This window comes from Vipera berus (assembly GCF_964194415.1).
Source record: "Vipera berus genome assembly, chromosome: 5".
NCBI lineage: Eukaryota > Metazoa > Chordata > Lepidosauria > Squamata > Viperidae > Vipera > Vipera berus.
The window spans coordinates 102,210,122-102,222,621 of record NC_138207.1 but is presented as its reverse complement, the minus strand read 5'-3'; the positions used below and the strand labels follow the sequence as shown (position 1 = coordinate 102,222,621).

Below are 12,500 nucleotides of genomic sequence, written 5' to 3'. Positions count from 1 at the left end.
ATTTAAACTGAGACCTTCTTAGCTTGAATTTAAACTTTACATTGTTCTGCTCCCGAAATATTTCCTTTGCTTTAAAAAAAAAAATCAGGTATGAAGAGAGCAAATGTTGCAAGTTCATATTCGGTGCCCCCTTTTCCGCAATAGCTCTGGAGGTAGCAGTCCATTTGCTGTTGGTGTAATTGCTGCAACCCCCTATAAGGTAAACTTGTTTCATGCACTCCCATGTGGGCCCAAGTAAACAGTTAAGTGGAACTCTAAATAATTCAGTGTCTAAATGTGATTGCATCCCTTGGCACAGGAATGAGTTCACTCAGATCCTGAAAGTACCAAATGAGCAAAAGTTGAGAAGTAAGGATTAAAAAGAAACATATTTTTTTAAAGATCCCACTCAAAGTACCACCCGTGAACCTGAGATTGATCAAATAGATGGATGGATGGATGGATGGATAGACAGAGATAGATGGATAGAATAGATGGATGGATAGATGGATATAGATAGATAGATAGATAGATAGATAGATAGATAGATAGATAGATAGATAGATAGATAGATAGATAGGTGATATATAGATAGATGGAGATAGATAGATAGATAGATAGATAGATAGATAGATAGATAGATAGATAGATAGATAGATAGATAGATAGATAGATAGATGATAGTCAAAATGGTAGATTTTTCTGGTTCTCTTTGTCAATAGATAGATAGATAGATAGATAGACAGACAGACAGGTATTGTAGGTAGATCAATTGGTATAGATAAAGATATAGATATAGATAGATAGATAGATAGATAGATAGATAGATAGATAGATAGATAGATAGATAGATAGATAGATAGATAGATGCATTTTTCTGGATTTTTTTGTTGTTATTCTGTCTCTCACTGTTAAAATAAACCTACCACTAAAATTATAGACTGATCATTTCTTTGTCAGTGAGCAAACATACAAAATCAGCAGGGGATCAAATACTTTTTTCCCTCACTGAATACACAAATGCTGTTGTTAGGAGATGTCCTTTTAATACTTTTACAAAAGACTGACAACATAAAAAAAACCCATGGGCTTTGCTTGGCATTCTTACGTCCAGATTTAAATTCGGAATGAACCATCATTTGCTGTTGCTTCTCCAGTCATCCTCCACCTCACACACACACTCACAAGTCAGTTCACGTACCCAGCTGCTGATTCACCAAGCAATAGGAAATCCAGCAAGGTGATGCCCATGTGATTTGTATCTGAATAAATCCAGGGCTTTTTTTCTCATAGAACGCTCAGAACGGAGTTCCGGCAGCTTTTTTGGATGGAACCTTGTAGGTTAGGCAAGGCGGGTTGTATGACATGTGTGAGTTCCGGTACCTTTTTCTTTTACAAAAAAGCACTCTATCTATCTATCTATCTATCTATCTATCTATCTATCTATCTATCTATCTATCTATCTATCTATCTATCTATCTATCTATCTATCTATCTATCTATCTATCTATCTATCTATCTATCATCTATCCAGGGCTTTTTTTCTCATAGAACGCTCAGAACGGAGTTCCGGCACCTTTTTTGGATGGAACCTCGTAGGGTAGCCAAGGCGGGTTGTAAGACGTGTGAGTTCCGGCACCTTTTTCTTTTACAAAAAAAGCACTGAATAAATCTATAACTTAGCACCTATCCTCCTCCTCCTCCTCCTCCTCTTTCTGTGTGGGTCCCTGCCTTTCTAAACAAGAAACTTCTGAATTTAACTCATCTATCCAGACTCTCCCGAAGTTGAGATTCTGCTATAAATCAGGACATCCCTTACTGTTGAACCTCCTTCATTTAGGAAGTCAGGGCCCTTAGTTCTTCAGATAATAAACCCTCAAAGCCCTTGTACAATTATACAGTTGCGGCTGAAAAAAAAAGGACAAAACATTCATTTTATGAGCTCCGGCTAGGACACCGCTGAAATCCGAAGGGAGAATGTGCATTATTTGGGGGAGAAGGTGGAATGAGGCTTAGTAAAATTCATCAGAAAACAAAACCGCAGCTTACTGTTTGACACGGAGAGTTTATTCCCTTTAATACTGGATTGGAATAACGGCTGATTGGCGACGGTGCCAATTTGAATGATGAAACGCTGATGTATCCAACAAATATGGAAGATGTATTTCTCTTTCTTTTATTTTTAGTTATGGATGTGGTCGTATAGTCGCTTTTCTTAAGGGTAGATTGGGTGGGTTTTCCTTGGAGATTCTTCCACTTAGGTTAAAATTTGGGCCAACCTTAAACAGCATTCTCCCGCGACTCCTAATTTCTCTCCAAAGCTATTTAAATTCAACCTTTTTCTGTAGGAAGGAGAAGAGCTTTTAATCAATTTTTTTTTGAAAGAAACATCTTAGTCTTAGTAACTGCTACCTAATGGCGTTTTCCCACTGTAATGGTTTTCTGCCGTTTAGATTTATGAGCGGCTTTATTATTTTTTGGGGGGGGGGTATTTAATAAGATAGTATTCACATTTTTTTCCCTGCAGATGAGCAAGACACACTTACGAAAACTAATTAATTAATTTTTGTCAATCTTAAAGCTGGTGCTGGGTCAGTTCTTCCACTGCTCAGAGTCATTTGGAGTTGGACAGAGCCTCAAATTAAATTAGATTAGATTAAAATGAATTAAATTCCAGTAAAAGCAATTCAGCCCTGAACAATTACATTTTGGGACATTCAGGGAAGTATGTTCAAGAAGAAAGAGAGAGCGAGAGAGAAATAAGGCTTATTGTAAACCATGGGCTGGACTCCTCCTCCTCTTCCTCAAGTTATTACAATCACAATCATTTTCTGTGGTTCTATTTAGACTTGCTGACATCTGGATTGAAAAAAAAGACATGTATCACATTTGCTTACAGTTAACATGGGGTTTAAGCCTTTCCCCCTCAAATTACTTTACGTATCCTGATCTGACAACATCTAAATTGACTTAGCAAGTGAATTGTAAAGTAGGGATCCTCCTCCTCCTCCTCCTCCTCTTCATCTTCATCTTCTTCTTCTTCTCCTCCTCCTCCTCCTCCTCCTTCTTCTTCTCCTCCTCCTCCTTCTCCTCCTCCTCCTCCTTCTCCTCCTCCTCCTTCTTCTCCTCCTCCTCCTCCTCCTCCCCCCTCCTCCTCCTCCTCCTCCCTCCTCCTCCTTCTCCTCCTCCTCCTCCTCCTCCTCCTCCCCCCTCCTCCTCCTCCTCCTCCTCCTCCTCCTCCTCCTCCTCCTCTTCTTCTTCTTCTTCTTCTTCTTCTTCTTCTTCTTCTTCTTCTCCTCCTCCTCCTCCTCCTCCTCCTCCTCCTCCTCCTCCTCCTCCTCCTCCTCCTCCCTATAGTATTTAATCCAACTGTGGTATTTTCATTGAACAGCAATGCATCTTGATTTTAAGCATGACACTGTTGTAATGGGATCATTTATCCTCATTCTTACCTAAGTTTCACCCTAAATTGTGGCACTATAATTTTTTTTCCTTAAGGGTCAGAAACTCTTGCTGAGGTTAACTGTCATTAAACTCACACGGGTAATGATTTATAACCAATATTGATATTTTTAACCTGAAGAGGAGTGTCTGGTCTCACTTTTGGAGAACCAGAGGAGGTGACAAGTGAAGCTCTGCTACTAGCATGAAATTGTTTGCATTTTTCCTATTTTCCATTTGAGCGAGTACATGAACATAAATCACAAGAAACTGCCTTTCATCATGACTTTGGTCATTATCAGCAGGACTTCGGTAGAAGGGTAGAAGTCCGCTGACGATATTACCTAGCCTGGTAATGAAATTTGGGAACTAAATTTCTAAACTAAACTAAAAGAGTACAGAGAAGAGCAACAAAGATGATCAGGGGACTGGAGGCTAAAACACATGAAGAATGGTTGCTGGAATTGGGTATGTCTAGTCCAGGGGTAGACAACCTTGGCTCTTTTATGACTCGTGGACTTCAACTCCCAGAATTCCTGAGCCAGCCACGCTGAGGGGAAAGGGAGAGGTTTCCAAGCTGAGCCATGTTGGCTCAGGAATTCTGGGAGTTGAAGTCCACATGTCATAAAAGAGCCAAGGTTGCCTACCCCCTGGTCTAGTCTAATGAAGAGAAGGACGAGGGGTGACGTGACAGGGGGTTGCCCCAAAGAAGAGGGAGTCAAGCTGTTCTCGAAAGCACCTGAAGGCAGGACAAGAAGCAACGGATGGAAACTAATCAAGGAGAGAAGCAACCTAAAAATGAGACATTTCCTGACATTTCGAACAATTATTCAGTGGAACAGCTTGCCTCCAGAAGTTGTGGGTGCTTCAACACTGGAAGTTTTTAAAAAGAGACAACCATTTGTCTGAAATGGTATAGGATCTCCTGGTTGAGCAGGGGGTTGGACTAGAAGACCTCCAAGGTCCCTTCCAACTCTGTCTATTCTATTCTATTCTATTCTATTCTATTCTATTCTATTCTATTCTATTCTATTCTATTCTATTCTATTCTATTCTATTCTATTCTATTCTATTCTATTCTATTCTATTCTATTCTATTCTATTCTATTCTTATCATTATTCTATTCTATTCTATTATCTTTTTTCTATTCTATTCTATTCTATTCTATTCTATTATCATTATTCTATTCTATTCTATTCTATTCTATTCTATTCTATTCTATTCTATTCTATTCTATTCTATTCTATTCTATTCCATTCCATTCCATTCCATTCCATTCCATTCCATTCCATTCCATTCCATTCTATTCTATTCTATTCTATTCTATTCTATTCTATTCTATTCTATTCTATTCTATTCCATTCCATTCCATTCCATTCCATTCCATTCCATTCCATTCCATTCCACTCCACTCTCCATTCCATTTTTTCTATTCCATTCCATTTTCTATTCTATTCTATTCTATTCTATTCTATTCTATTCTATTCTATTCTATTCTATTCTATTCTATTCTATTCTATTCTATTCTATTCTATTCTATTCTATTCTATTCTATTCTATTCTATTCTATTCTATTCTATTCTATTCTATTCTATTCCATTCCATTCCATTCCATTCCATTCCATTCCATTCCATTCCATTCCATTCCATTCCATTCCATTCCATTCTATTCCAAAATGGCAAGCTTGGAGAGCAAAGCACTGCCAACATCTAAAACCCGAGCTATATCTATTTTTTATAATTTCGAAGTGGGGATGTCCACAGTCCATGCAGGTTATAGACAGAAAAACAACTCCCATTGCCCGCCCAAGGCAGAGCTTTCTCACGTATTAAAGAGAGAAAGACTTGGCATGCTTTCAGAGAAAAGAAATAAGGACAGATTTGCAGAGATTCAATCTAAAACATTTCTTTGCTCCTCCAGTTTAGGCATTAAGACAGTGGAAGAACATGATGGTTTCTATGACCCCTTAGGGAAGAAAATGGGCCTCAATCTTTGTCTTTTTAATATGTGGCAGAGCTGGCTGTGATGGAGGTTGACGTTTTGGATATTGGTGGGGGTTGGGTATCTGCCCACAAGCACCATTTTGTCAGGGAGGGGTTTTTGATCCGAGAGGACAGCTTTAAAATGTCTACCCAGCTTTGAGAAACGTTGGCTAGTCTTTGGTAACCATGATCCAGTTTCCTTATAGGTCTTGCCCTACATAAATGCGCTTTCTCCTGCCTCCTGACTATTTCGAAAAATAAATACGGTAAACGAATCGGAAGTTGGATGCTGTGATATTAGACAAACCAACCATTTCCCCCCACCCACCCATTAACAGGAAGTCGCTATCACAGCTTTAACACCGACTTCTAGTTGTGTAACTCTAAATCTTCCCTTCTGATAAACGTGCGATGTCTCCACCACATTTATAAATGTAAGAGAGGCAACGTTGCACCAAGTAATGGATGCACCCTCCCACTTCGCTCTATTTATATGTTCCTGTCATCAAGCAATTAAAATAATGAATACTTTACACAACAACAGGTAAGCAGCCTGGCTGCATAAAGATAATATTAACTTAGAATGCGCCTCTAAATTAAGGCGCCAGTGAAAATTTCATTCTCGCCTTCTGGAACTGTCTCTTTCTCGGAGTCCTGGATAGCTCAGATTAAAGCTTTCTACCAAGCGAAGGAAAGGAAAGGAAAGGAAAGGAAAGGAAAGGAAAGGAAAGGAAAGGAAAGGAAAGGAAAGGGAAGGGAAGGGAAGGGAAGGGAAGGGAAGGGAAGGAAAGGAAAGGAAAGGAAAGGAAAGGAAAGGAAAGGAAAGGAAAGGAAAGGAAAGGAGGGAAGGAAAGAAGGGAAGTGAAGGAAAGGAGAATTAAGGAAGGGAAGGGAAGGGGAAAGGAAAAGGAAAATTTATTTTAGAAAATTGTCCTGATCTTGCTATTCAAGAATCAGGGATGTAAAGGATGAGATACTTTGGAGGTATTGGGTGCAATGATGGATTATTCCATTCCATTTATCGAAATAAATATTTAAGTTGCTGGGTGTCACCTTTACGTGTCTTAGATTTGCTCGATTGAAGGGACACTGCAACAAGTAAACGATGAGGCAAAATATATATATACTCCAGATCTTAAACTATAGAGCCACTGGCGTCGATTCTGGCTTCTTACTGCTCTTGTGTGACGTCTCCATTGCTCTTGCTGGTGTGTGGCTTCTTTGTGGGATAAATCCTGTCCAAGGCTAGTATTTTAGAGAAACAGGCCACATTGCTCCAGGCTGGTTTTTACACAGAAATACTGTAAGTCTCATTATGTGTGGCTGGCTAAGGAAGCCCCCCTAGGACTGAATCTCGTTTTCTGCAGCATGTGAGCGATTCTTCCAGGCTGGATTGTATCGTGAAGGCAATTTTTATCGATTCCTTCTGGAATACTGTGTTTGTTTACGTTCTCGGCCCACTGAGAAGGTTGCATCTCTGAAGAAATCTGCTGGACATTTGATTTATATGTGTGGATATGGATAGTTTCTCCCTCTGTTCCTTTCTTGTTTTGGTTTATTTTTGTAGTTTTTCATCTCCATCTCTCTCTCTCTCTCTCTTTCTCTCTCTCTCTCTCTCTCTCTCTCCATCTATTGATCTCTATATCTATCTATCTATCTATCTATCCATATCTATCTATATCTATCTATCTATCTATCTATCTATCTATCTATATCTATCTCTATCTATCTATCTCTATCTATCTATCTATCTATCTATCTATCTATCTATCTATCTATCTCTGTCTCTATCTTGATCTCTATCTATCTATTGATCTCTCTCTCTCTATCTATTGATCTCTCTCTCTATCTCCATCTCTATCTCTATCTTGATCTCTATCAATCTATTGATCTCTATCTCTATCTATCTCTATCTTTATCTCTATCTCTATCTTTATCTCTATCTCTATCTCTATCTTGATCTCTATCTATCAATCTATTGATCTCTATCTCTATCCTGATCTCTATCAATCTATTGATCTCTATTTCTATCTTTATCTATTTATTTCTATCTCTATCTGTCTATCTCTATCTCTATCTTGATCTCTATCTTTATCTCTATCTTGATCTCTATCTATCAATCTATTGATCTCTATTGCTATCTCTCTACATATCCAAGGTTCCTTCCAGCTCTATTCTGATGGAAGGAAGGAAGGAAGGAAGGAAGGAAGGAAGGAAGGAAGGAAGGAAGGAAGGAAGGAAGGAAGATTTGTTCCTGGGTTGATTGTTTACCCATATTTTTTTTATCTGATTGATTTGAAGAACAGATACTTCTCTGCTTCAATTTTCCTGGACTTCCTAAAGTTCCTGGGATAAGAGAAAAAGATCACACAGGACCCAGGAGAAGGCTGGAGTAGCTGTGTGTTATTAGATAAAGACAAAGTCTTTCTTGGGTTGTTGTTGGTGGCTACATGAATCCACCCATCATCGAGACCAAGAATCAACTAGGACGTTCCTTGCTTGGAGGTTAATGATTTCCCCCTTTTGTGCCATTCATGACTGAAACATATTTATCTTGGATGTAAGAACTCAGTCGTTTGGTAGTAGCTGCTTCTGGAGTCACCAAACAGGAATGATGTAGAGTCTACATCATTCATGTTTGGTGACTCCAGAAGCAGCTACTACCAAACTACTGAGTTCTTACATCCAAGATAAAGGGGTGTCAAACTCAATTTCATTGAGGGCCGCATCAGCATTGCGGTTGCCCTCAGGGGGCCGGGTGGGCGTGGCCTACTGGGTGGGCGTGGCTAGTGTGCGTATGGCCTACTGGGTGGGCGTGGCCAGCTCTACATCGTTGTCATCAAGGGTGCCTATGGGGGCCTGGGCAGGAGTGGGACAGATCTGAGGGTCTCTGGCAGAAGGAGGGTCTCTGGGCCAGGGCCAAGGCAGTGGGGGCCGTTCCCTCACTGTTTCCAGGATGGCTTCGCAGGCCACATGAAACCGCTTCGTGGGCCGGATCCGGCCCCCGGGCCTTGTGTTTGACATGTCTGATGTAGACCAATAGTGATTCAAAGGTGGTTTTGCTGTTTCCTGTCCCTCTAGTGACTCAGTAAAGGCTTAGTGGGGAGGAAGCTCTCTCTTGGATTAATCAAACGACTCTTTTAAATAGTGATCCTGCTGGAAATTTGCATTTCAGTTTTGCTTGGCATTTAAGACTTCACACACCGCCCAGTGTGAGCATCCTTGGGAAACTAATTCTAGAAACCATAAATTAAAAAACAATGCATGACTAATATCCATTTTATTTTGTTGCTTCTCAGTTAATTTTTTCTATGCACAGAGACTTACATAGAAGGCCATATAATAAACCTGGCTATGTTTATTTCAGAGTTTCAGATGTCAGCTATGTTGTCCATAGAGAATAGGGAGCCAGCATCTTTGGGTTTAAAATTCCTAAACAGTCTGTCTAGCAACTCTTGAAATATGCCTCACACTGAACATTCCTTCTGGGTTCTCCTTTGCGCAGAAAAATGTTATCCTAGGAAGTTCAACCAATCTACAGACATTCTTTTCACTCTAATCATCGTCCGGTGTTGTTTTATCTGTATCCATGGGTGACTCTAGTTTCCTTAAGAGAATTTAAGGAAGTCCAGGAAAATTGAAGCAGAGAAGCATGTGTTCTTTAGATGAATCAGATTAAAATAAATGGGTAACCAGTCAACCCAGGAACAAACCCACCCTTCCTTCCTTCCTTCCTTCCTTCCTTCCTTCCTTCCTTCCTTCCTTCCTTCCTTCCTTCCTTCCTTCCTTCCTTCCTTCCTTCCATCAGAATAGAGATGGAAGGGAATTCAGTGACCCCTCTCATTCTACATTAGCCCTTTAGACCAGAGGTCCCCAATCTTTTGGGCACCAGGGACTGGTTCCATGGAGAAAGGTTTTTCCGCAGACCAGAGTGTGTGTGGTTTTGTATGCTGCCTGCATCCCAGGGATGGGGCATTGCTTGTTTGTGCAGACCAGTTGCTGGCATGTTGCGGCCCGGTACTGGTCCATGGACCGGGAGTTGTGGACCCCTGCTTTAGACAGTCTTAGTCTCTTCTACACCCTGTCCCTTTCTCTCCAACCCTGATTCTCCCGTAGGTCCATCACTTCCATTGAAGTACGTGGTGTCTTGTGCTCAGCTGGACAGGAACATCCAACTTTTAAAACATATCCTTTCTTCAGAAGGTTAGAGTTGAAATAAATCTAATCTTCCTGGATCCAGTCTGAGTCGTTCACTGGGACAAGAGCTTTTGTCCCATCTTCAGGGAACATCTCTCTAGAAATGTAAAAGATTAGACTTCTTTTGAAAAATCTAATCTTTTCCAATGAGAGGAGATGTAAGGAGAGCAGCAGAATTCAGAACACTTAGTGTTATGTACATAGGGGATGTGACACAGATATAAGCCATTGACACCACCAGGTAGCAAGGTGCCCTGTCTGGATTGGCAGGATAGTCTTTGGCGGGAAATCCAGATATTGGGATTGTTTCCAAGTATACCTGGCTAGGTATATAAGTGGGGCAGTTGCCCCTTTGTTCGCCCAGTCTGTGCTACATCAGTAAAGAGTTGGAATGCTGACTCCTGTTGTCCTGAGTCGTCCATCTTGGCCATGCGGTCCGGAGCTCACTATTTAACACTTAGTGTCTATTGTTAATCCAATAGTTATTAATCAAAGAATTGAGTACGGCTTATGAGATTTGTCAGTGGTGGGATTCAAATATGTGAACAACCAGTTCTCTGCGTGGATGCCGCTTCCGGAAGTCCGTTCTTGGCCTGGGCAACAAAAAAATAAATTAGCTACCGGTTCTTCTGCCGAAGTGGTGCAAACCAGCTGAATCCCACCACTGAGATTTGTGTGTGGTTGGCTAAGGAACAGGATTTGCTCACTCGTGCTAAGATAGAACGTTAACTGCTGCATTTTAACTCATTTCCTTGTGGTTTTCCATCATGGCCCTTCTAATTATCCTCTCTCTTTTCTGTTTTCCAGGAGGCCCAGAAGATAACTAGCAATGTGGAGACTCTGGCAGATGGGGATTTGAAAGGCACAGAAGAAAAAGAAGAAACGGTGGCGGCAGAAGTGGGCTGGATGACCTCTGTGAAAGACTGGGCAGGGGTGATGATTTCAGCCCAGACCTTAACTGGCAGAGTTCTTGTGAGTGTTCCCAATCTTGTTTCGGGTTTTTTTTTATTTCCCTTGTGTGAATTTTAGATTCCAGGAGTTAGCTGATGCCTGGAACGATCAGCAAGTATTTGATGGGACAGTTGGAGCTTGCACTGGCTTCATGGACTGACATGGCTCTGTGTGTGTGTGTGTGTGTGTGTGTGTGTGTGTGTGTGTGTGTGTGTGTGTGTAAGGAGGATGGGACAGCAAGAAGACAACCCACACGTCATGGTGTGACCCCACAAGTGATGCAGCTTATGCATTTGTTATCAAGTCTTTTCATAATCACACCAAAGCTCAGTGACATCACGGCACACGTGGTGTCGTTCTGATGTCATTGTAACTCATTAAGTTATGTTAAGGTGGGCATTAAGTACTAATAAATAGATGTTTTGGGGTTACATTGCAGATGCTTGGTGTTCATGGTCAATAGTGACCATGTGGATCTACTTCAGTTCTACGGTGTAGACTTCACAGTGTGTTTGGAAAACTTAAATGCTACTTACAACATGTACTATTATGTTATTGTGATAGCACACCACTACATGGTCTATAGTTAAAATTGCTAGACTAATTGATCTACAGCACCTTCCGTTCTTAAGGTTAGCTTGACATTTCGGGGAAGATCAAGAATTCTGACTAATCCGTCCTTTTTATGGCTGTAATGTGGCAATCACCTTTTGCCAATGACTACAGAATTATATTATCTACTTAACAGTGTTTTATCAGGAATTTTGTATTTAAAATCAGGCTGCACATATATGACTGTTGATGGTCTGATAAGCCAGTCAGCATAGTGCTGAGAAAAATCATTCTCTGAACATGATATTGTTCCTTTATGATCGTTAAACGGTTGTGATTCATTATTCATTACATCCGAAGGGAAATATCTCTTCATTTGTGCGCAGTCATTTTCAACGTAGCCACTGTAGCAGTAATCCTGTTTTTGTAATGAAGGCTTTTATATAGAGTAAATGAAAACATTGGACTACTAAAACACACTAATGGGGGTTAATTAGCTCTCTTTAATGCTGAGCGTGTTTTTTTTAAAAAAGAATAAGTGTTACAATTATTCTAAAAGTTTTTGTATGATGAAGAATTGATTTATTGCTAAAACGACTATGCGTAGGAAATTTCTCAACTAACAGCTAATGCCTGCTTGGAGTTAGATTTGGGTGAAAAGAATTCAAGGAAGTTGACTTAGTTCGCTTGTGACTATGTAGGGATTCTAGGCTGAACTCTCTTTGGACTCCACCTCCTCCAGTTCTGCCATTCCTTCATGTACATAAATAAGTGACAAATTGTGTCAAACTATCCTTTTTTATTGTGAAGACCGGTCAAAGGCTATAAGTATTTGATTTGAAAACTTGTCTTAACGCTTTTTCATTTTATCTTCCCCAACCTAGTAAAAAAAAATTACTCTGCTACAGCATGGCTGAGAAGTGACCTGTGGATAATAAAACAAAAAGTGGAATAGCCACTTACATTGCCCCCCCTCTTTTTTCGCATGTTAAATAAAGTAGGAAACTCGCTCAGCAAGCACATGTGTGAAAATGATTTCAAAAGTTGTGTCTTTTGCTGCTTAGGCAGCTGTCAAAAAGCAGGAACAGTTTGTGAAAACTCCTTCCATTCTAAATTAATCCCAAGTATTAAGAAAACAAAACGGTGGAAAGAAAAACAACCTTCTGGGATGCTTTTTATAATTTGGCAGCTAGAACAGGATCCTTTGTTTCGTGCTTACTTTCTCTGCAGTTTAACTTGGTTTGTTACTGTTAAGGGTTAAGGGAACTAGGTATGTCAAGTCTAATAAAGAGAAGGACTGGGGACGACATGATAGCATTCTTCCAATATTTGAAGGGCTGTCATGGGGATTTATTGATTTGATTCTCCATAGCACCAAAGGCCCATGAGTGGAAAC

At 40.3% G+C, this 12,500-nt stretch overlaps 1 protein-coding gene across 3 annotated transcripts in view; it reads left to right on the top strand.

Annotated features, from left to right (window-relative positions):
* LOC308669163 (calcium-activated potassium channel subunit alpha-1) overlaps positions 1-12,500 on the top strand; it is a 463,457-nt gene that overhangs the window by 123,116 nt on the left and 327,841 nt on the right. For all 3 annotated transcript variants that reach the window (XM_081329724.1, XM_081329723.1, XM_081329725.1), the window contains exon 2: positions 10,409-10,573. In XM_081329724.1, coding sequence (XP_081185850.1) covers positions 10,409-10,573 — 165 coding nt within the window. The remainder of the gene's footprint in view (positions 1-10,408; positions 10,574-12,500) is intronic.